The sequence below is a fragment of the Populus euphratica genome, unplaced genomic scaffold (genome assembly GCF_000495115.2).
Source record: "Populus euphratica unplaced genomic scaffold, PopEup_1.0 scaffold271.1, whole genome shotgun sequence".
In the NCBI taxonomy this organism is placed as follows: domain Eukaryota; kingdom Viridiplantae; phylum Streptophyta; class Magnoliopsida; order Malpighiales; family Salicaceae; genus Populus; species Populus euphratica.
In genome coordinates this window covers 735,697-759,420 of record NW_011499926.1, presented here as the reverse complement: position 1 = coordinate 759,420, position 23,724 = coordinate 735,697, and the positions used below count along the sequence as shown (strand labels likewise).

Here is a 23,724-nt window from a genome sequence, read left to right as displayed (position 1 = left end):
CGTACTGTTATGTCCGTTTACATGGACACATTTGTGCTACATGCTTCTGCAAAAAAAAAAAAAACTGTTGCCATTTCAACTTGTCAAGATGTTGATTATGAGTATCTGTTCCACTGTTTTACACGCACTCGTACACATTTTCCTCTGAAAGTTTTTAGATGACTTGACGGAGTTCAATTTCTTATCTGTGAATGATGTTCTGAGAAATGCCTGCTATCCCTCTAATTTTGAATTTTGTTGTTTGCATCCAACCAATCAATGCCCTCCTGTTTTACTAACTGGGATGACATCAAGAAGCGAGGCATCAGAATCTGTACATGTAACAACTATTTTGAAGGTCCAGGAAGACCTATTAAAATCTGCGTCCTTGTTCCAAGTGACGTGAACCGTGAGACCTTTAGTTTTGCATGGTAGCTTATCTTTAGCTGTTGTTGCTTTTGAGATATATTTCTAACTTAAATTCTTATTAATTTGAATAAGAGTTCAATGAACATGATAGTGATGCTAGGAGACGTGTTGCTGATGTAAAAATAAAGAGTATTTATGCTCAGATTTGCTTATCTATGTGTTTTGCTTATGTTCTTGCATCACTTCATGCTTTTGTTTGTGGTCTGGTTACAATACCATAAGAAGATTAAAGGCCCTGGTTGTGAAGTTTTATGCTTCCATTGCATAAAAAAACAAAATAGTCTGGATAGTTTTTTTTTGGTGTAATGATTATTTTGCCATCAAAAAAAAAAAATTGGGTGGAGAGCTCTTTTATCTTTTTAAGAAAAATGAGTCACGTCCTTGGAAGAGAAAAAAATATAAATGCATCCAGAAGTTTCTCCGTCTTTTTCTTTTTAAAATAGTAAAAAAGCATAACTAACCTTGCAACTAAAAAACAAAAACTATTTGTGAGGGTATTTTAGTTTTTTCAACTAGTTTTGTAATATTTCATTTCATTAATAAGATATTATTTGTTTTGACTCATAAACTTTATGAATTTGTTTCTGACAATCACACATAACCCTAATACGTATCTTACTAGTTAAGAATAGCATGCTCATATAAACAATGGCGAAAACGGAAGATTAGCAGGGGTTCCAGTCACTGCAGGGAATTTTTTTCCCAGTCCTCTTCCTTGTAAACATTTTAAAAATAATTAAAAATTTAACTTGGTTCCCCTTAATTTTTAATTTGGCCCCCCTTAATTTTTCTTTCTTGCTTTGCCCCTGCATATAAGGCCCTCCCCCAAGTCCTCATCGACCTCACCTGCTGATATGAAATATTATAATCCACCCTTTTTAAGGAACTCGACAACTTTGTTGCACCACTGGACAACCAGTGAGTCGAGCTCTAATATCAAATTGTAACACCCCATCCCACTAATAAAATATTATCCGTTTTATTTCACATGCCTTACGAATTTATTCTTGACAGTCATGCATGACTCCAAAATCGATAGTTTCATATCAATTTATTCCTTTTATTTTTCTGCTAATCCAGTCATGCAATTAACCTCAAAATTCATAAAAATAATTATTTCTCCAAAATATTTACATGAACTCTAGAATTTTAAATTTGAAGGTTTTCTTTTCCTCATGCAAGAAGAAAAGAGAAAAACAAAATTACTTGAGGGTATTTTCCTTACATTTGCTACTTTAACTTATTTCAATGAATTCTTATAAAAATCTACAAAAATCATGACTTCATCTTCTAATTTTCAACTTCTTCTATTTGTTTTTCTCAAGCTCCATAACTCTCTAAGTTTAATCATTTAATTTGTTTTATTTAATATAATCTCTCTAAAAGTATTTTTTTTTTTATTTAACTTAAAGAAATGGAGAGAAGATAAACAAAAGAGGATAAAAAAAAAGGTCTCCCTCTTGTTTTCCTTTTCCAGAGGACATGAGTTGTCTTTAAAAGAGGAGAGGAGAATATTTGTTTTAATAAAATTATAAAAATACCCTTATTAATGGCTTGTACGTCATCTTTTTTAATTTACTCAATTTCCAGTATTCTTGTAAAGCCTTTTTAAACTTCGATTCCCATCAAATTTTAACCTAAGATGAAGCAATATATCTAAAGATTGCTTATAAAATTTTAATATAATCCAATTATCGAATTAAAATATATCAATGATACTATAAAACTAGATAATCGGTGTTTTTTATGCCAAAATCTGAAGTTAATGCATTAATTTATTTACTTAGATGAGCATGCAACCCCTTAATTTATACTTAATAAATTCAAAATACCATATTTATAATTAATTTTTCAAAATAAGTTTTTTGACCGGGGTTTACATATCTTCTTTTTTTATTTTTTTTATTCATTGAAACTCATCACTCGTTTTGCCAACATTACAAGTTTTAAACTAAAAATCATAACTCTCATTTCTACTTTAATAATATTTTTAAATTTATTTATGGGAATCATTCTTTCTCTTATACAACATATTTATTATCATTCTTACTATTTATTTATTTTTTAATACCAAATCTCCATTACTCATTAAGACTTTCATTATTTTGATTCTATGTTTTTTTTTTATATTTATATTCAAAATATTTATCAAGTTCAAAATTCTAGGGTTCATGTAAATATTGTGAAGAAATAATTATTCTTATGAATTTTGAGATTAATTGCATGATAATAGCTTGATCAGCGAAAAAAAATAGAATGAATAAAATTAATTTAAAACTATAAATTTTGGGGTCATGCATATTTATCAAGAACAAATCAGTGAGGTTTATGAGTTAAAATAAAAAATATCTTACCAGTGAGGTAAAGTGTTACAAAATTAATCAATTTAATTTAGAATAAATTTAACATTATTTAGTTTAAAAATCAAATTAAATACAAAATTAAATTACAAGATTTCAAAATTAATATTTAAATTAGGTTTAATAATACAATTGAAAAACTCTTCGTGCTCTTAAAATTTGTTTTTATATTTTGAGAAATTACCCGCAGCGGAGCGCTAGCTGATGTACTGAAGGGTTTGTTCAATCCTAAGCAAACCGTCAGTTGAATTTCGGGTTTTACAGTAAGAGGGTACTACCTCAGGATTGTGGACCTAATTGATAAATAATAAGTTTGAGTACTAAAGCAACAAAGAGCTACTAAAATTATGTGGACCGATACTCGGTTTGCCCAAGTGGAACTCTCAGCAAATGGACAGGAACAAAAACCATGTCCTTAATTCTAAACAGTTGAGCCATGGAAGGGTATTCTCAACTGAAACAAGCACAACCGATCGCATTCAGGTGCTTCCCTTGTCAGGTCAGTCGCACATCAGTCCCCTTGTTCGGTGTTTAGTAAAAAGTAGCATGCTTTCGCATGATTTTTGCCTTGTTCAACCTTAAAAAGAAACAAATTAGTAGTTGTGACTTGACTACAATGCTCTCTCCTTCAACATTTTTGAAGAGAATTTCCAAATGGGTCAATCTAAAAGCATTCATTTCTTCAGTATCTTGCTCTAATACCATCCAAATTAACCCAGAAATCAATCAAAACACGTCAAACTTTCCTGATTTTGATGTAAAGATTCGATCTTTGAGGAATAAATTGTACCCTGATAACTTAATTAAGTTTTTGAAAAGCACCAGTGATGTGAACTCTGCTGTTAAGATATTCAAATGGGCTGCCCTTCAAAGAAAGTTTGACCACACTGCTGATATTTATTATTGGATAATTTTCAAGCTGGGTATGGCCGGCAGTGTTGAGGAAATGGAGAGGTTTTGTCAAAATATGGTAAAAGAGAGGTGCATAGGTGAAGAAGATGTTCTTGTTTCATTGGTTGATGCTGTTGTTAGAAATTGTAGGCTTAATGAAGCAATGCGTGTTCTTTTTAATATGAATTTGGCTGGTATTAAGCCTTCAATTGATGTGTTTAATTTTGTTTTGGGTGCTCTTGTTGAAGAGAAGAGACGGTTTCAAGATGTGGTTTTTGTTTATAAGGAGATGGTGAAAGCAGGAGTGGCACCTAGCATTGATACTTTGAATTCTTTGCTGGAGGTTTTTTTTGAGATAGGTAGGGTTGATTCTGCTTTGGATCAATATAGGAGAATAAACAAGAAAGGGTGCCGTCCTGATGGTAAGACTTTTGACATAATAATAAAAGGTCTCATCGCCAATAATAGAGTTGATGATTCAGTTTCCATTTTGCATGATATGTTGGAACTTGGATGCGTGCCTGAACTAAGTTTTTATAGAACTACAATAACTTTGTTTTGTAGGGAAGATAGACTGGAAGAGGGGATTAGGCTGTTCAGGACGATGAAAGAATGTAATTTTACCCTGGATTCTTTTATTTATGGAGCTTTGATACAGTGTTTCTGTAAGCAGCTTAGATTGGATGAGGCAGTAAACCTTCTTGAAGAGATGATGGAAAGTCAGTTGGAAGGTGATAATAATGTTTTCGTGGATGTTGTAAATGGATTTTGTAAATTAGGGAAGATTAATGAAGCTGTTAAGCTCTTGGAAGATAAGCATGTGCTTTAAACTTCTCCACATAATGCATTGCTCAGATGTTGTTGTGATGCTGATAAATTTCTTATGGCTAAAGGTCTCCTTGAGAATATGTCTGAGAGAAATATTGATGATTGTGATTCTTGGAACATTCTTATCAGATGGCTTTGTGAGAGGGATGAAATGGTGAAAGCATATGAACTTCTAGGCAGAATGATTATATCTTCTTTGATTCCTGACTATGCCACATATTCTGCTCTTGTTGCTGGCAACTGTAGGTTAAGCAAGTATGAAGATGCTCTGCAGCTATTTCTTCAGCTTCATGCCAAGTGCTGGATTTTAGATCCTGCTTCTTACTCTGAGCTAATTGAAGGACTATGCAGGGGTGAAAAGTATCTAGAGGCTGTTAGAGTATTTTGCTACATGTCCGAAAACAGATGTTCTCTTCAGTCTTTGCCATTTATTATGCTTATCAAGGGTTTTTGTGACATAGGAATGATTGGTGAAGCTGTCAGGCTACAATGGTTGGCTTATAACTCTGGTACTTCTTGTGTCAATGCTACATATAATTATGTAATGCTCAGATTGTCTATATCAGAGCAGGGAAGACACGTGCTAGCCTTTCTCTCACGAATGTTGGTTCAGGGTAGCAATCCTAATACAGAAGCATATTGCATTTTGATACGGAGCTTGATTGCACAAAATCAAATAAAGGATTGCTCTATGGTTAATAAGGGTTTAGTACCTGATTCAGACACATTATATAATCTACTGTCATGTTTGGCCAAGCATTCTCAGTTGTACTTGATTTCAGTTTCACTTGATAAACTTGCTTCTGACTCTGAAGTTCTAGATTCAGCCATGTATAACATGCTTATTAATGGCATGTGGAAAGATGGCAATAAAAATGACGCTCGTCGACTGTTAGACTTGATGTTGGAGAAGGGTTGGGTCCCAGATGCTATGACCCATGGTTGTTTATTGGCTCTGCTGATATGGAGGAAAAGGGTGAGGGGATGATGGCATATGTTGATCTTAGCACCAAAGATGGCGTTGGTGACATACTAGCTAAGGGATTGGGGGAAACATGAATCTGCTTTCTGAGTTTTGGAAAGATAGAAGATCTCAATTTCTTACTCATTCCCAAGTCCAAGTGGTCAACCTGCAAAGGTAATTTTTTGTCTTTGTGATGCGATTCTTATTGTCTTTCTCAGATCTGTTATTCTTTATTTGGTTGTCGTATTTTCTAATTCCATATTATTCAATTTCTGCATGTAAAATCTCCAAAAAAATCTTCATTTAGATTACATAGCTTTGAACTGCTGACTCTATCAATCACAAATGTGGATTGTTATGTTCATCATCTTCTTCTTGACAATAATTTTTTTACTTTTTCATTAGTAACTAGATAGCATGTAGACTTTCTTGAAGCAAATACTATAATTCAAAAAACTGTGGCACATTAACCAAGCAGAATTTTGTAAAATTTCTGCCTTGATTAATGAAGTTAACACATAAACTGCACCTTATGTTCCAAACAACAACTTGGAATCAATCTGCATTTGCATTTTTTCACGCATATTAAGTGTAATGCAACCTTGGTTCTGACTGGTGGCTAGCAAAACATGACAAGGGCAATATTTGCATGTGATAGATAGACTAATCAGTATGGGTTGTTTTGAAGTTTTCAGGTAGCTTGGAACTTAAAGGTGACTGTAAACTGGAGAGATGATGGGTCTTCCAGGCCTGGTGACAATGTCATTCTTTAGGTATTTGCTTTTGCTTTGAACAAAAAGAAGTGAGTTTCTCCAGTTTTCCCAGAATTATTGCTTGGTGAGATCATGCTTTTTTTTTTTTCTGGGACTTTACTGTGACAATAAATATTAGTCAGTTCCGGCTTCTAAGGTCTGTTGTATGCATGATTTGGTGATTCTTTACTCAGCCAAACTTTTGAGGCCATTTGGATGCCTCATTTGAAGATTCTTTGCCAGATTTCTTTTTCTAATTTCATTCGAATTTATGTGCTATTTTGGGAGTTTTAACCTATGCTTTCTTTTAATTACCTAAGTAATGTTCTTATGGGTTTGAAGGAGGTTTTGAGGGTCCCATTTTCTCGTTGGTTGCTTTTTAGTCATTTTATTGTTTTGGTTTCTTCAATTCTTACTACAACTTTTTTCCTATTGCCTCTAATATGCAAGTATTTTTCCATTTTTAAAATGCTTTCTAGGCTTTATGGTCATTTTATTTTGTAATTGCCTTGCCTCTTTCTCTCCATTATCATGCCATTATTAAGATGTGTTAGTGATTGAGAGGAAGGTGATTGTTTAAATTTTTATTAAACAAATTATATATTCATTTGCCTGTATATACCTGTTTCTTTCCGGTGCATGTTTGACTAGCTAATTTTGTTTTCATGACTCGGGTTGTTAGGTGCATCACTGTTGTGATTTTGCTGGCTCTGTCAACAGAGGTACATGATGTTCTCTTTGATGCTTGGTTCGGATACTGTTAATACCGTCATTCATTTCTGCATAATTTTGTCATTAGCTGCCCAAAACAGTAATTCAGGCACGTTCCGAGGACTAATTGCAGCTATTCCAGTTGTTGGACTGCTAATACTCAGGGACCCCTTTGCAGTAGCATTGTAGATGGTGCAAGAACTAAAGCCTTAGTTCGTTAACCTTTGTAGACAACAGAGGGAATTGCTCGACTTCCTGATTTATCGTCTTGACAGTCTTGCCAGTAGGATGAAATCTTCTACTGACATGTCTGATGCTTTTGGCAGTTGTGTTCGTTTTTGTTACTTTTTTCGGATGCATTTTTCTTTCAGGTAATCTTAATTTGCCTTTCATATCTAAGTTATGTTATGCTTTTGTTATTCCAATTATTGTTTACTTATTTGTCGCATGTCTTCCCCTTTATGCAGCGTGAGGAATTGAGGCTTGCTTTATGTTCCAAAGAGAATTGAGGCAGTTTACTGAACTTGATCAATATGGTTGATCCCTTTCTATTTGGCACTGCATACCATGAGGCTACTGAATCTTTGCTTGTGTTCTGGATGTTTGCAGGTTCTTGAATTCGTAGGGCATGGATGATGTTTGCTTGCTTCAACTGAGCCACGTCAAAAACCTTCATTTTTCTTCTTGTGTTTCGGTGCTATTAACATAGCCTGGCATTTCACTTTAGCAATGAAGAGTGAAATGCCAAGGCTTTCCTGACTTTATTCCTCAAAAAAAATTGATCTTTTTTTTTATTTCAATTTTTTTTTTAATTTCATTATTCAATATTAGATTATTATGTGTTGGATTTTATAATTTATTTTGATGGAGTTGTTTTAATCTTATAATCTGAATCACGAATTTTACGAGTTAACCGTGTTGACTTGAATCATTTTTTAATTAATTTTTTTTTCAAATCTATCATTAAATATTGAATTAATTGAAAATTGAGCTTTATAATTATTTTTTAATTACTTTTTACAAGATTATCACAATCTCATAACTTGGTTCGTGAGTTTTGCAAGTTAGTTAAGTTGACTTGGGTTTTTTTGTTTTTTTTATTAAATGTATTTTTTTTAATTTTGATTTTATATTTTAACATTATGTTGATTAAAAATTAAATTTTATAATTTTTCTCGATTTGTTTTATATAGAGTTATCCTAGTTTTATAATCCAAGTTTGAAAGGTTAATTTAAATTGACTTGGATTAATTTTTTTATTTATTTTTATATTTAATTTTTATTTTAGTTTTATTTTTTAATATTAAATTAATTAAGAATTAGGTTTCATTTACAAATTATTTAGATAATAGCTTCCTTTGGTAATGGAGGCGATGATACAGGTCACGCATATTTAGGTTTGATTTGTTCATGTGCTTTAGAGTAGTAGCGTATGAACTAGCCTTGTGCATGTGTTGAACAGGAAACTGTCTCAGTTTTGAGCTGTTGGAAGATGTTTGAGATTTGTCAAATCATTAAGTATGAGCGTTGAGTCTCTATGGATGCAATCACTGAATGCGGCTTGTTAACGTGTTGGTTTCCCAAGTAATTAGAGTGGCTTCTCTCTCTGGTGGGGACTGTTCCTTCAACCTTGGTTAGGGTGGCATCCAAATTGATCGACTGAATGTGAGCAACATTCATCTCAGTGAAGCGCTAACCCTCCCAGAATAGCTCATTCACGTGACTGGCAAGAGGAAGATGCTAGAGGAAACAGGCATTGGTGTTGTTGGTACGTACAGCTCACTGAAAGAGAAGCCAAATCAACAATCATCCCAAGTGATTTTTGTAAAGAAGATAGCCTTTTTACGCTGTTATTAATGGATGAAATAACATCCATGCCTCCTATCCCTTCAAGGTTCAGGATTCGAGCAGCCTCGACCTTGTACCGAAAAATGACTTGCAGCGTTCTCTCTGTTTCCTGTATTTGATCTGTCTTGGGTTCATTTGCATGAAGCAAACTTAGAGCCCAGTTTAGCAACACAAATTCAAGAATCAGATGGGCTTATCTTTCATGAGTCCCGTTGAATGCAAAGGCAAAACTAGCTGGTTTGACATAGAGGTGCAAATTTGGACCAGCAAGGAGAGGGAGGCAGTAGAAAAGTAGGTTTCATCAAACAATATTTGAATAGCTTACCCAGTTCTGTACACACCCCTAGGCCCCAGTAACATACGTTCTTCAAAATACCAAGTCAATAAAAAAACAGAAACAAATCACCTCTCCCCCTACAACAAAATGAAAACAAAAAAAAAAAGGCGAGAATAGAAGGAAAAATCACTTGTCCCACTGTTCAGTTTCCTAGATATCAACAGTATTGGATTCCCTAAATGAATCTCACGTTTCTCAAGTTGGCCGGCTTTCAGATCTTGAACCTGGATAGTCGCTGCGATCCGTGTCAGAATTCTCCTTTTGAGATTCAATTTCCATGCCTCCCTGAGTTCTTCTATGCCTCCGATCCTGAAAAAATTACAAAAAATTTCATAAAGTAGAGTTTAAAATTGAAATTGAGTGGTCAGTAATTCCTTACCAAGCACAAAAGCAGTGAAGACATCAGAAGATGGAGGCAACACCATCAGTAATTATATTTTGGCTCGCATGGCACACGATTGTGTGCAATGCACAGCAAAAATCAAAGAACGAAATCAAGCAATTACTCAAATTCAAGCACATAAAGAGACAAGACTCGTGAGGAGGAGGAGATAGCACCATCAGTGATTTTTTATTTTTTTTGGGCTGGAATAGCTCGCCATCTTGTGCAAAGCAGCAAACAACAAAGGATGCCAGCAATTACACATGTTCCTAGTTTTTTATCTTAATAAAAAATGATTTTGGCTGGCAATCGATCAGATATGTCTTGGAAAAAAGAAATAAAACAAAAAACCAACCTCTCTTGGAATAGGATATTCCTCAGACTCGAGCATTCGAACAACTTGGCTCATCTTAGGTCTTTTTTCAGAATCTGGATCAACACACCTCAGAGCGGTCAAGAGAGCACGTTTTAGAGCTCTCGTTGATGGCCTCACCTCAATGTTTGGATCTACTACTTCTTCAGACCGTCTATTTCCAACCATCATTTTCAACCAATCTACAAGATTTACCTGCCAGATGATTTAAAGATCAACACAACTTCAAAAGTTGTTAAAAGCGAATAAACTTTCAGCTACTGAACATATGGCCTCAATAATTACAAGGGAAGTAATGATACAGAACAACAATTCCGAGAGTGTCAGATAAAATCAACTAGAAAGAACCTAGACAGGCTAACATTCGAAACTTGATGGTATAGTAGGCTGCCAGCCTGCCAGTGTCTAGAAAATTTTAAATATCACTTTTTTATTTGTAAGATTCTCTACAGTAACGTTACCCCTGATCAATAATAATAACAAAACCTCATAATTCCCCATCAATCCATCATTACTAATACAAGTAAAGATCATATTAAAAAATATCATCACTTTTTTTTCTGTTCATCTTTTCTGCAAGGCTAAGGGATAGTTGATGCAAAAGCAACAGCAATAGATAATGCAATGATTCAAGAACCACATAGTTTGCCCTGAAAATGCATATCTAACATTTTTTGCTGGTCAATAATGTGATGTTACGTCGGGTCAAACAGTGTCTTTGGTTTGTCCATATACCAGTTAAGGCATTTAAGTTTAAAAGCATTTCTTTAAGTGCAGCAGAATACAGGAATAAAAGAGCTTATTCCAAGAACTCTCACCCTGTCACTGAGCCTATCTATTGAACACAGAACCTGTTAGTCCACTCACCAAGCATATCTTATCAAAAAGCAAAGGCAATGGACCAAAGTGAAGTTAATTTTAGGCCAGGTTAGAACCCCGAAATTGAGTGGGCATTTAGTAACCATCATAGAAAATTTGGATTGCACTTGTTTCTAGATAATAGTCCAGGACTACAGGCAGCTTAGAAAACTTCAGTGAGAACTCAAATATAAAGTAGCATACCTCATGAGTAGGGCGGCCATAGTCTACAGGATCTCTACCAGTGATTGCTTCTAAGAGCACAACCCCAAAGCTATAAACATCACTCTTTTCATTCAAAAGTCCAGTATTTGCATATTCAGGAGCCACATATCTGAAAGATTTTGTTTTGTCAGGGCAAGAAGGGATTGGTTGCAGAGTTGATGATCCTCTTCCATTAATGAATAAGAAACATAATGAATGAGCCAGTGAAAGTACACTGTCAGAATATACTTACCCAAAGGTTCCCATAACTCGAGTCGTCACATGGCTTTTCCCAGCTCCCAACAACTTGGCCAAGCCAAAATCAGAAACCTTGGCATTAAAGTCATCATCAATTAATATATTACTCGACTTGATGTCTCGATGCACCACTTTTGGCTCAATGGCCTCGTGCAAATAGGCAAGACTGCAAGAAACATGCCATGTCATTTGGGAACCCGAAGGTCAGAGAGGGATTAAAGAGAATTGACTTACGCCTTAGCCGTGCCAAGTAGAACCTTCATGCGGGCCTCCCAAGTAAGATACCCATGCTGACGCATAGCTCCATGAAGCCACTGTTCCAAGTTTCCGTTGTTGACATACTCATACACCAATATCCTGCAACGAATATATGCGTTAGATCATAATGATAAGAACTTAAACAGTTTATAATAACTGGCAAGCGAACTAGCACTGAGATTCTAAAGCTACGAAAGAGAACCGTTCTATTGATTTTGAGTTGATGCCTAGAGCGTAAGGCCCAAAGCAAATCATGTGAGCAACCGATCTCAAGTCTAAACTATATGGCATCACATATGGAAAAGAAAAATGTTACCTGTGTGTCCCTTCTATGCAATATCCCAGAAGACGAACCAAATTCTTGTGTCGGACATGGCCAATGGCGTCAACTTCCACCCTAAACTCCTTTTCCGCTTGGCCCCTACAGAAGAATTAAAACGTTGTGAGTAAAGAAAACTTGATAGTGATGAGAAAGGATCAATTAGAAAAACCATAGAGCTTATTTCAAACTCACAAGTTGTTAAGGATCTTTTTTACTGCCACTGGAGTGCCATTAATCAAATGTCCCTGATAAACAACTCCATATCCACCCTCACCAAGGACATTCTCCTTTGAAAACCGGTTTGTTGCAAGCTCAAGATCCCTCAGTGTAAACCAGTGACCCCAACCCAAGTGAGAAAACTCAGGCAGACCACTCAATGGAGAAGGAGCGGTGATGGGGTATGAAGAAGAAGGTTTATATACAGTTACTTTTCCAGAGCTCCCTTCTTCACCTGATTGTGATCCACAGTCTTTCTCTAAATGATGAAAAGAACCTGACCGACTCATATTGTCTCCATTCTTCACTTTCCCCATACCCAGATGAACCAAGACCTTATCCGATTCTTTGTCACTGGACTTGTCATGAATTGTCAGGAGAATCCCATCACGAGGTACAAATTCATTTGTCGATACTTGTTCCACCCGAACTTCCGTAATTTCCTTCGAAACAGTTGGGATTTGACTTGGTGGAAGATGGCTTCTATCTCTTCTAGATTTCTTCCGTGAAGTTAAACAGAAGGACAGTACAGAGAGGATGATAACGATAAACAAGGCAACACAAATTCCAATCACTTCCCAGACCTTGAGACCCAAAATGGCAGTTTTCTTGGATAGTTCCGCATTTAGATCACTGGCCATCTTGTCTTTTCAGATATCCAAACCCTACATAATTAACATGAAATGTATAAAAACTGCAGTCCCACCATTGCAGAATCTTACAATAAGAATATCATAACTACCTCTCCACCAGAGACATTACAAAACTCTATTCCACTAAAAGAAACAAAAAACTTACCAAATTCAGGACTACTGCTACATAAACCGTATAAATAAAGAAAATGAGTATTAACACAACCATTTCAGTGGGATCAAAGAACACAGTAGAATAGGACTATCCCCAAAATAGAGAGAAAAATTGCCAATTTAATCACAATATCCTTTAATAGACATCAACAAACATTTCAATTAGAATACAATCTTTTCGATAAAAATGAGCAAGGATTAACAGGCAGGAAAGGAAAAGAAGTGAACAGCGAAGAAAAATCTTGAATCTTTTCACCTCTCTATAAGGAACCTCACAGGAGAAACCTTCAAAGTATAGATCTTTCAAACCCCCTCACCATACCACCTCCTCAAAACTCCAGATCTCAAGACTAAACAAAACCCAGAAACCAATGTCAAAAGCAACACATTTAGAAGACACCCAACAGCCAAAAGGTAAAATTAAATAGCTAAAAGAGTAGATTTCCTTCCAAAAGAGGTAAGTGTGAGAGTGAATCTAAGCTGAGGTGGAGCTTTCCGTGTGCCCCCCAGAGCCAGAAATGACACGAAGAAAAGGGTTTTCTTGATGGTTGTGGTGAAGCGTAGAAGATGATGAACATGGAAAATTGTGGTTTTTTATGTGTGAAGGCACTGGTGGTGGAGAGAGAGAAGGGACGGAGTTATCAGTGGTAGGTGATGAGTTGTAGTTTAGACATTAGACAGACATTACACCAACAAAATACAGTGGTGGTGGTAGTACAGTGAAAGAGAAGTCATGGATGAAATGGGTAATCTTCTTTCTTCCTAGTTCCTAATCCTAGGACATAGGATGATGATGATGTTTCATTGGTTTCATTTCATGCTGTTATCAACATGACTCATTGATTACTCCTCTGCCAGTTACCCCTTGACATTAGTAATAATAAAAGTAACAAATAGTTAGTAATAATAATAAAGGGGTTTTGGTTATGCTTGTTGAGGAGGTTTTGTAGGTGTTAAAGCTGTATGCTACTGTTAATTAGTTGGTCAAACATCTCAATTAAGATGGACAAGTAGTGGCTGACTGATGATTATCATGGTGAAGATGGTAGTGCTCGTTACAGTAATGTATGTTATGTTTTCTAAAGTGATTTTTTAAAAAAATATATAAAGGTAATATTTTTTTAATTTTTAACAATTATTTTGAATATGATTTAAAAACATAAATGCTATGAAAAGAAGGCAATAACTTGTATTGTTTTGATATCCATGTGCTACTTAGATCCTGTTTATCTACGTTGTCATATAATGGTTAAAACTGTAGTTTGAATAAAAATAAAATATATGGTTTTTTATTGTAATCACAGCTTGAGAGTTCAAGCGATACAAATTGCATTATGTGATTTACGATCTGCTATATGAAGCTATCCAAGTCATGAAATATTAGAAAACTAATCAAGAATGTTAATTTTAAGGTCTAAAAACTAAGTATTATAAAACCTGGCTAGACCCAGATCACTCATTTTGATTAATCTACGCCTTAGTCCTTGAAACAATTCATGAGCTGAGCCGGGTTTTACTGATTAGACAACATATGAAGCAGCTACGTGCAGAGGAGTGAAAACATATAATAAACATTGACAGTGAGTTTCAGGCACTCCTTTCTTCTCTGTTAACAGGTTTACGGGTATTGTTTATGGCACCATTGAATAGAATATTACTCTGATCTTGGCTTCCCATGTTTATAAATTAAACAGAGACAGGGAGCCCGTTTCAATCAGTGAATAGTTTCACCTATCCTTCTGGACTGCGTAAAAAAATCTCTCTCGGATATACATGAAGAAGAAGGATCGTGTTTCTTTGTAGTTTAGGGAGAAGGGGCCCTGACTTTTTCTCACAAGAGGCTGGGAATTCAAGTCATGTCCTGGTCATTTAGTTGGGGGTGGCTATTTTTCTTTCCAATGTGTTTAATGACATCCTATCTCACCTTTTCTTTTCTTTTAACTTGTTGAATTTGAATTTTATCTTCCGTGTTAACTTGTGGAGTGTGTGTGTATTTGTTATTTATTATAATACAAAGTAAATGACTTAGGAAGATCATTATATTTTAAAAGATTTTTTATTATGAATTATAATAGTAATTTTATTTTTAATTTTTTATCTTTTCATAAAATTTTATTTAGTTTTTTTTCTTCCTCGGTAAAAATATAACATCTGCATCTTCAAAAAAGAACATGTGATACTTTTAAATAGTGCGTCCTTTTTCATATTGTATAGTACGTGTAAATAAATAATGGTTAGATTGTCATCAATAATTGATTGTTTTATGTTTTTTTGTATAATTATCATCTATATTTTATTTGTTCAAGTTATCTTATAAATTTGTTATATTCGAATATGAAATAATATAAAAAAATATTAACTTATAAGTAATTTATTTTTTGTTTTCGAAAATAAACTTTCATGTGAATGAAAATATTAATTTTATATTTTTCATCTTAAGTGTTGGACAATATTTTAAAAGGTTCATACTTTTTTAAATTTAAGATGTTATTGCATAATCTAATTGTTAAAGTTTATTACAATGAAAGTTTATTTTATATTATAACTACTAATATATATAAAAAATAAAGTATATGATCATAAGAGAAAACTTTTGAACTTTTGGATTGATAAATTATGTTGGAAGAAAAGAAAATATTATATATGTAGAGGATTTATTGTTATTTTGATTATCTTAATTCATGTAATTTTATAAATGATTTCTTTACTAAAATTAAAGATCGATTAAAAAATTTAGTAATTTTATGAATGTGTGTGGCAAAAAAGTCAAGTCTATGTCTGAATTTGACAAATATACCAAAAAAAATATACTTGGATATGTAAATCATTCTAGGCATAAATATATCGAGTTTAACAACCACGTCATGTCTAAGCGACTTGGATCTGACAATCATACTAATAAAAGTATCTTAGGTCTGGCAATTATATCTCTGTCTAGCATGGATGCCAAATAAGGTGCATGAGTCTGATATTGTTGTTATGCTCAGGCATTTATATCATAAGTAAATTAAAAAAATATTAAAAAATAATAATATAAAAACAAATATAAATTAAACTTGATTAACTAACTGGTTTATTAAACTAGACAAGAGAGGAATAAGTTACATCAATCTTACTTCTTGCTATTTAAGCATAGTTATCAGGCCCAGTCATATATGTTGGGGCAACCTAGAACTCGAGTAATCCGGTAGAACCTAATATAATTTTTTAAAAACATTTCTCTGGCCAGAGACCTTTTTTTTCATCCTTTTCAATTAGTTATTAACTCGTATAAAAAATCATTGTATAAATACTAGAAAAATATTTTATTTTTATAATATAAGATTTGAAGCCCATTAATATATACATCTTATGTTTAAAATAAAAAAATTATATTTTTTTAATATAGAATAAAAAATTTATTTTTGGTTTAAATACTTTAGCTTAATATGATGATATAATATCTTTTCAATGTGGAATAAAAAAAATTCGATTTAAATATTTCAACTTAATTGGATAAGATAATATCTCTTTAATGAGAAATCAAAAATCTTTTAAAATAGTTTTATAGCTTATATCCTTGTGAATTATTTTTTATTTTTTATATGAAATATTAAAATCTTAATTTTTTTTTTTACATTTTCCTGGGTTGATCCACTCCTAAAACATTGTCAACCTACGCCTAGGTCTGACAATCACATTAGATCCAAATGCCTTAAGTATAACAACTACGACAAATTCAAGTGTCTTAAATTTAACAATCATGTTCCGTGCAAAATCAGGCATTGACCGTTATAGTTAGTAGGCTCAGCCATGTGCTAAATTATTTAAAGTATTTTTTTTATATTTTTAATACTTTTTATATTTTTAAAAAATTAATATTGATATTTTACATAGCATTCACCAGCATGTTAATTATAGAATACTCTGAAAGATAAGGAAAAAGAAGTGTAGCATTTCCCGAGCCTTTCACTTTCCCCTTATTAATATATTATATTATTATAATTATTATTATATTATGTTATAAAACTGTCTTCTTCTTTTTTTATTTTTTATTTTTTTTTCAATGATTTTTTCCATTAATTTAGTTTATCAATGTTAATTTTTTTTTATTTAGTTATTAGACTTTTATGATACAAATCCTAGGTTTAATGGGTTAACCTAATTTGATGAGTTAACCCAGATTTTTTTCTTTTTAATTAGTTTTTTTCATTTAGTTTAGTTTGTTAATGTTAAATTTTTTTCTATTTAATTATCAAATTTTCATGACACGTATTCTATGCTTAAAAGATTAACTTGGTTTGAAGGGTTAACACAGTTAATTATAGGTAAATCCGTCAATTGTTTTTCTATTTAGTTGTCAAACTTTCATAACATGAATCCCAGATTTGACAAGTTAACTTGATTTAAAGGGTTAATCCAATTAATTCATATATTTTTTATTTTCTTCATTAGTTCTTTTTCTTCCTGATAGTTTTTTTTAATTAAACTATTTAATTATCACAATTTTATAATACAATTTTATAGTCAAACTCACATCCAATGCTCTTAGGTCTGGTGTTGTAGTCAGGTTTATTTAAACTTAAGTCATATAAGTTTAATATTATAAATATTATTATTATATTAAGCATTGAAGTTAGACATAGAGTTTTTGGGTATATCTTTTCAAAAAGACCTAACACTCTTATATCTTAGTTTTTTTATATATATTTTTATGCAAGAAAAAAAAATTAATTCATAGCGTATAACTTTATTTTTTTTCCTTTTCTTTTCATTTCCAAGCTTTACTGCACAATGCAGTTCACAATAAAAAAGCTTATGCCTTCAGTTTTTTTTGTCTATAGTTTCTTAATATTAATTTTTTTTTCTATTTAATTATTAGGCTTTCATGACACGAATTCTAGATTTAATGGTTTAACTTAGTTGATTCATATTTTTTTGTTTTTTCTTCAATAGTTTTTTTCTCTTTACTTTTTTTTTTAATTAATATTTTTTAATTTAGTTCATTAATATTCATTTTTTTTTATTTTAGCTATCACACTTTCATGACATGAATTTCAAGTTTGGCGGGTTAACTTGATTTGATGAGTTAACTTAGCTGATTCAGATTTTTTTTCTCATTAGTTTTTTTCTTTTGATTTCATCTTTTAATATTGTATACAATCCATGGTAAAAAAGTCGATGCCTTTAGTTTTTGTTTCTTTACTTTTTATGCTTTTCACACTGGACTGCACAGTGAAAAGACTGGCACTTTATTTTTTTCTTTATAATTAATTTTTTTATCTAGTTTACTAATATTAAATATTTTTTATTTAATTATCAAATTTTTATGACACGGATCTTAGGTTTTATGGGTTACCGCAGTTAATTTATATTATTTTTTTCTTAATTAGTTTTTTTTCTTATAATTTTTTCTGTTATTTTTTCTTTTGAATTAATATTTTTTTATTTAATCTAGTTCATTAATATGATTGTTTTCTATTTATTTATTGGTTAATGCCTTTTTTCTATTTAGTTATATTAGGTGTGGCTAATTGAAGAATTCCTTTTCTTTTTCTTTTTCCTTTCTTTTGTTTTTCTGCCGCAATCCACGATGAAAAAATTAATGCTTTTTGTTTGTCTTGGTTTTTTTTTTAATTTAGTTTGTTAATATTTAATTTTTTTATTCAGTTATGAAATTTTTATAATACGGATTTCGGATTTGAAGGGCTAACTTGATTTAACGAGTTAGCTCAATTAATTCTAGGTAACCCGTTATGTTTTATTATTTAGTTATTTTTAAAGAGTTAATCCAATTGATTCATAATTTTTTTCTTTTTCTTCATTAGTTTTTTTCTTTTTATTAGTTTTTTTATTTAATTATTATATTTTTATGACACGTCCTTGCAATCAGACTAACATCCAAGGCTATTAGATCCGGTATTGTAATCACTTTTATTTAAACTTGATCATATAAATTTAATATTATTATTAATATTATAAATATTACTTTTTAGATATAATTTTGTAAAAAAATATAACACCTAAAGTTTTATTTTTTTAATATTTTTTATATAAAAAGTAATTTGCTACATCGCACGGGTCGGTAACGAGTCATCTCTATTTCACGTATAAGAATCAGATCTATTTGATTCTATAAAGATAAACGCGCCCCTCTATAAATTGCTATAATATTTAGCTCGTTAACTAAAATTCGCACTAACACCGTATTCATGATAAGACCTGTCAAGGAGGTTAAAAGAACTAGAGGCAAGACAGAAAGTAGTTCGTTCATCCTTGAATTGTGAACAGTGAAGCAATTAAACTAACTTCAAGTACATTGGCTCCACTTGATGAGGTACAAGCCTAGACTATCCAGCTAGCTGGGTTGGTGCATCTTTGATTCCATAGCCAAGTGTAGATTTCCTTGCTCAGGCAGGCACATCTGTAAACACACTGAGAAAATCTCCTCCTCTTCTCCTTTCACGCCGTTCTGAAACGTTATATCTTTATTGTAATTGTGTGTTCGTTCTTGGTCTGAAAAACGTTTTTAAATTGTTTTTATTTCAAATTATTTTAAAATTATTTCAGATGATGAATATGAAGAAGGTTTTGAAGGGCTATGCGTGGTGTATGTATTGCTTGATGACAGTAGGTCTGTCAGGGTGAGCTAGCCACCGAGCTAGGTCTAGGTAGCTGGTAGGTTCAGGCATAGACTTAGCTGCATCTAACACGATCACTGGAGTCAACTTGATGCCAGTTGCTTTAAAATTTCGTTACTCATACATAGAGACACATCACTCATCAAACTCATCGATCAAGAATTCAGCAAATTTTTACGTTCGGTTGCCTAAATTGTTGAAATGGCCAGCAGGGCAGTTAATCACGAGCATGCATTAACTGTTTTGTGATTTAAAGCTCGTTTATTTTTTTAAAAAAATTATTTTCAATTATTTTTTTATGTTTTTATATTGTTTTGATGTTTAAAAAAATATCAAAATATTTTGTTAATATATTTTAAAATAAAAAAAAATTATTACAGTAACAAATGTAATGTGCTTTTAATATTGTTTATTTGCCTCGTTTTAACTCCTTTTTAGACTTCTTAATTTAATTTATTAACTAAAACTGACAAAAGAAAAAAAAATCACGTTCGTTAATCATTAAGAAAATCATCTTAAACTCCAAGGGATTAGTTATTTATATTTTATTTTCTAGATTTAACTAGTGAAGTTGGATCTTCTTTATTGAATTATCTTGAACGCATTATCTTGATATTGCTCGAGAGATGATGATTCATCTTCGATTAGTGGCATGCATGATGGTAAACCCAATGCAATATTTTCTGCAAATATCAGGAGGAAAAGGCCAGGAATTATTCTAAACACAATTATTGAATGATTAATTTCATTAATTATACATGCCAATCTATTTAATTGAAGCCACTGTATGATACCTGCCCCTCCCTTCTTCTCGGTTTCATCACAGCAATCCTCTCAGACCATTGATTAAGGTCGCATCATGTTTTTCCAATACTACCTTGCTAGTGTTTTAACGGTTAATTATAAAAATCATCTCTTCAGCCTGTTGCTTTGTCTCGTGCTTGCCAGAACCCTAGTTTTGCACTGGAATCATTTTTTTTTTTAATTTTATGTTATCTTAGCTTGTTTTTGAGGTTGTGATTGTTTTCTCAATTACGAGTCTAAAAAGTCAGTTCTTTAAAAAAATAATTTACTTTTAAATATATAATTAGAGCAAAACACAACCGAGATCACACAGCGGCACATAAATAAGCATATCCTCGGACTATATCATAACTAACACACACACACTTGTATTTTTGCGTGTGTAAAAAAATAAAGGTGGACGTGTCTTGAGCGTTCCTTGCCTTGGAGGAGACAAGATGCCCCTATGTTCATGGGGGGGCATGCATATGTGAAAACGTGGCCTACAGATCTGTGCTACAAAAACTATGCAGCGCTCTTGGTTGCCTGGCAAGTTGGCACGGTGCGATCCTCGGCTAGCTAGTGACAGATTGCGGCCATTCTTTAATGTTCGCAGCGTTGGACTGTACATGGCTCCACATTCATGAGATTTATACATATTGTCAACTCATGGAACAGTTGGTGTCTAGCTGTTTATTCGAGCAGTACTGGATTTGTTCTCTGTCAGCCCTTGGAATTCCTTGGATTCTAATCCAATAAAAGATTCCGAGAAAATAAATAAATAAATTAATTAATTAAATGCAGGGAATGTATCAATTCCTATGAAATGACTTCTACGATGTACAAGCAAACTCAGTATCATGAAAGATATGTTACCGGATATCTTTAAGCTTGTATTTGTATCTCGACTTCTGAATTTATTCTTTAGAAATTATATAATTTAAATATTATAAATTTTAAAATAATGATTATCAACTTTAATAATTTTAAAGTCATAATCGTTAATTTTAAAACTTTTAAGAGATCTGTGTTGTGCCACTGCAGTCTTTCAATTGGGGGCCACTCTACAGTCTTTTATGGGTTCTTTCTCTCTACATGTCTTCAGCTTTTGTTCTAACGCGGTGTTGTGAAGCTTGGCATGCCCGGGTGGGTCATCCACGCACCTGGATTAAATTTACAATAATTAAATGAAAGTTTACGCCATCAAGCATGAATAAGTTGATAAATTAATCTATAATCTGATTCACAGTGAAATCCTAGTTTGACTTTATTTTTTAAAAATAATATTATTTTAAATCAACGAGCATTATAGATGAATGCAAAAGACTATCTAAGGCATAAGCTTAAAAATCCTTTTGAATTTATATGAGTGATGTGGATACGGTGCATCGATGCTTTTATAAGTCTGGAAGATTCAACATGGCTTCCAATTTCTTGCAGTATATACGAAGACTAAAATGAATAAATATATATATAAAGAGTCGATAAGTTCAAAAGTAGTCGAGGAGGGGTACCCATGATTGACAGCCAGCAAGGCTAGGCCCCATGAACGCAAAGTACTTGTCCCTTGCCTAAGGCTTTAGCACCTTTTATGCAAAGAAGCTTTCAGGAGACAGTTAAGAGGACACGTGGGCTCCTCTTTCTGCTCTATTTAAATGAAAAGTTGGTTGTCGTTATGGCTGGCTTTTTCATTAAATTTTGATTTTTTTTATTCTTATGCTGTTTTGATATATTATTGTTAAGTAAAAAATTTAAAAATTAAATAAAATATTACTTTAATATATTTTTAAATAAATATATTTTAAAAAATAACATTAATCAGGATTCCAAACATGTTATAAATAATAGATGCTGAGAGTCTATGAGTCCTTGCCCTGCTGCAGCCTTATTAATTTTTTTAATTATAAAAAATATAAGATTCTAGCATTCAACTCGAAATAAAAAAAATTAAGGTTAAATTTAATAAACTTATTGAATTCATAATCTAATATATGATATCATAATTTTATAAAGAGATGAAAGAAAAAGTAAAAAAAAATAGTATTAATTTTTAACTAATATAGTGATTATGGATGAAATAAAAAACTATTAAAGTCAACCTCTCTAACTTGAGAATTTATATTATAAATTAAGAGGTTATATGATAAAAATAAATTTAAAAAGCAATTCTCAACCAACTAAAATAATTAAAAATAAACTTAAAAAAAATAAAAAATATATAAATTTAAAAATAATAAAAATTAAATTTAATAAAAAAATCAAATCATGAAGATGAAATCAATAAACAATTTTAAATAAGAAAAATAATAAGGAAAACTAGAAATAATAGTTAAAAAAATAATAATTAAAATTAATATAAAAATAAATATTAATGGATAAAATTAAAACAACAAAATTAACCTAATAAATTATCAAATAATAAATATATTATCATAAAAAATAAAAACTTGATTTGACTCAACATACAAATAATCATATATCTGTTTTTTTCTTCAAAGGCCAATGTATTTTTCTAGCTGGTAGCGGAGAGAAGGGGGAAAAAAAATGACCACATCTCAATTGGTAGTATTTTGACCACGCACTAAAAGACTCAATTACCACTGATATCTCCCGTGAATAACACAAAAACCATAGTAAATTAACTAAAGTGCCCTGGCTTCTAAAGCTATAAAATATTATTTTATTAGGGGTATTTAAATAATCATGGAGCACAAAAAAAATTGAAAAATCCATAAAGGCCGTTGACATGAGAAAAACATTATTTTAGGGTAAATTAGCAGTTATACTTTGTATCAAAGAGGTAAATAGACCATCAAATCCTTTGATTTTCTTTAATGGCTAATACATCTCATAGAAAATAACTTTCTATCAAGACCCCGTTTGTGAGTGCTCTCTAAAAGGAGATCTGGGAATTTATTTTGTTTAAAATTAATTTTTTATGTTTTTTATTAAAAACAATGTTATTTTAATAATTTTTAAAATAAAAAATATTTTAAAAAATAATTACAACTACTTTATCTCATAAAATTAAGACACCATTTGAAAACGGAGTGCAAATCATGTTTTTTAAAAATTTATTATTTTATTAAAAATAATTTTTTTATGTGTTTTAAATCATTTTAACATAAAATTTTATGTGTTTTAAATCATTTTAACATATTGATTTTAAAAAATAATTTTTTAAAAAATAAAAAATTTATTTTAATATATTATAGTATGAAAAATAATTTCACCATCGTGTGCAAAACTCAGTCTTTTAAACTTTCCTTCACCATCGCGTGCAAAACTCAGTCTTTTAAACTTTCCTCAATTCCCTTCATGCAAGCCTCTTTTCCCAGTGTGATCATAGTTCTTCCATGAAGCTACATAGGGCATATAATGCCACCTCCACAATCTATATCTATTGGAGTTAAATTTTTTTTTTAAATACCATCAAAATAAAACAAAAAATTAGCAGATGGGTACAGTTTAGGAAAAATAAAGAAAGAAAAACGGCATACTTTAAATAGTTGTGTTGTTTCTATCAACCTAACCTATTAAAATTT

At 31.8% G+C, this 23,724-nt stretch overlaps 1 protein-coding gene and 1 pseudogene across 1 annotated transcript; one reads left to right on the top strand and one right to left on the bottom strand.

Moving 5' to 3' along the window:
• The first annotated feature begins 3,185 nt into the window (after positions 1–3,185).
• On the top strand, positions 3,186–7,693 carry LOC105135710 (pentatricopeptide repeat-containing protein At5g65560-like; annotated as a pseudogene).
• Positions 7,694–9,042: 1,349 nt separating this feature from the next.
• LOC105135711 (probable receptor-like protein kinase At5g18500) lies at positions 9,043–13,681 on the bottom strand. The gene is made up of 8 exons (XM_011040729.1): positions 13,033–13,681; positions 11,947–12,635; positions 11,749–11,853; positions 11,409–11,531; positions 11,170–11,340; positions 10,917–11,046; positions 9,837–10,049; positions 9,043–9,408 (listed from the first exon to the last, which is right to left on the bottom strand). The coding sequence occupies exons 2-8, from the start codon at positions 12,609–12,611 to the stop codon at positions 9,295–9,297; spliced, it is 1,521 nt and encodes a 506-aa protein (XP_011039031.1). The 5' UTR covers positions 12,612–12,635; positions 13,033–13,681; the 3' UTR covers positions 9,043–9,294.
• Positions 13,682–23,724: the final 10,043 nt, after the last annotated feature.

What these genes read in the sequence shown, in the direction of transcription:
- LOC105135711 (XM_011040729.1), bottom strand. Translation starts at nt 12,611, where the DNA reads ATGGCCAGTGATCTAAATGCGGAACTATCCAAGAAAACTGCCATTTTG. An exon ending in CTACTTGGCACGGCTAAGGC is followed by an intron (nt 11,341 to 11,408) that starts GTAAGTCAATTC and finishes TGTTTCTTGCAG; the next exon opens with TCTTGCCTATTTGCACGAGG. An exon ending in AATATCCTATTCCAAGAGAG is followed by an intron (nt 9,409 to 9,836) that starts GTTGGTTTTTTG and finishes TAATTTTTTCAG; the next exon opens with GATCGGAGGCATAGAAGAAC.